The sequence below is a fragment of the Monopterus albus genome, unplaced genomic scaffold (genome assembly GCF_001952655.1).
Source record: "Monopterus albus unplaced genomic scaffold, M_albus_1.0 scaffold299.1, whole genome shotgun sequence".
Lineage (NCBI taxonomy): Eukaryota > Metazoa > Chordata > Actinopteri > Synbranchiformes > Synbranchidae > Monopterus > Monopterus albus.
In genome coordinates, this window is record NW_018128179.1 from 231,170 (window position 1) to 232,517 (window position 1,348).

Here is a 1,348-nt window from a genome sequence, read left to right on the forward strand (position 1 = left end):
CTAGCGTTAGCCTGCGGTGTTATGTACACTCCCATTAGCATGAAACTGTTGAATTCACGGGGAGAGTAAAAGGGTTTGCAGTTGATAACAAGAGTCTCTAGGTCTGTGGTACATGTCCTCTGTAGCACTGACATCTGTGCACCAACCTTCATTTATGTAAAAGCAGATTCGACCTCCTCGTTTTCCCGGACAGCTCCTTTACACGATCAGCTCTGTACACCTGGAAGCCCGGTACTTGAATTGTGCTGTCCGCGATGGAGTCGCTGAGCCAGGTCTCCGTGAAGCACAAAGCAGCAGAGCATGCAAAGTCAGAGTTAGTCCTGTTGACGAGAAGAATTTCATCCATTTTGTTGACCAGGGAGTGGAGATTAGCCAGGTGAATAGATGGGAGTGAGGTCCATGTTCCCCTCTGTTGTAACCGCACCAAGGCGCCAGTGCGTTTTCCACGCCGGCTGGGTTTTTTCTAGGTCCTGTATATCGCTGCTGCGCTACACCATCCAGTGTGATTTCATGTGAATATGTTAAGAATCCAACTCTGCTCTTGGGCTCTGCAAAACATCCAATTGAGTCAATGTCATTGAGATGTTTGTCCATGTGTCTTTAGATTCACTGAGTCGTAACAGTGAGGTGTAGTTGTGTAGAAACTGGGTGGGATCCTCTGTGTGTGAGAGCTTCTTCAGATCAACGTCTTTGCTCTTCAGTTCACTGATCTCCTGCTCCAGCTTCTGCTGAAGTTCTTTAACTTGACTCACTTCAGTTTCCTGCTGGGATCTGATCTGATGCTTCACATCAGAGCGTCTTTTCTTCATCAGACGGATCAGATCAGCGAAGATCTTCTCACTGTGCTCCACTGCGTTATCAGCAGAGCGACTGATGGCCTCCACCTCCGGCTGAAGCACCTTCATGTCTTTCTCCCTGTCCTGGATTCTCTGCTGGATTTGTTGTCGACTCACCCCGAGCTCTCGCTGCCTCTCAGTCCTTTCTGCTACAGCTGAGACTGTGTCGTGGCCTTTATGTTCATCCAACAGATAAACTTGCTGATCAGTGCGGCAGAACATCTTCATCACCTCACCATGACGAAAGCAGATGTTCTCCCGGAGCTTTTTGGAGGGCTCCACCAGCTTGTGTTTCTGTAATGGAGCTGCATCATAGTGTTAGATATTTTTAGTCAGATAGAAATTGGATAGATACTTTATGTATTAGAAATGTTAGTGGCGAGAGGATGTCTAGTTAGACTGTTAAATGCTTAGGCCTGCATATGAGTTTCTGCAGAGTACATCTGGTCAAGGACAACTAGAGAGAAGAGTTGATGACTGTCAGCAGACAGGGTGTTTAATGTTATTATTAT

At 46.8% G+C, this 1,348-nt stretch overlaps 1 protein-coding gene across 1 annotated transcript in view; it reads right to left on the reverse strand.

Annotated features, from left to right (window-relative positions):
- The window catches only part of LOC109973663 (E3 ubiquitin/ISG15 ligase TRIM25-like), a 4,000-nt gene that overhangs the window by 1,177 nt on the left and 1,475 nt on the right, over positions 1 to 1,348 (reverse strand). The window contains 1 exon segment of the mRNA XM_020623419.1: positions 876 to 1,141. Coding sequence (XP_020479075.1) covers positions 876 to 1,141 — 266 coding nt within the window.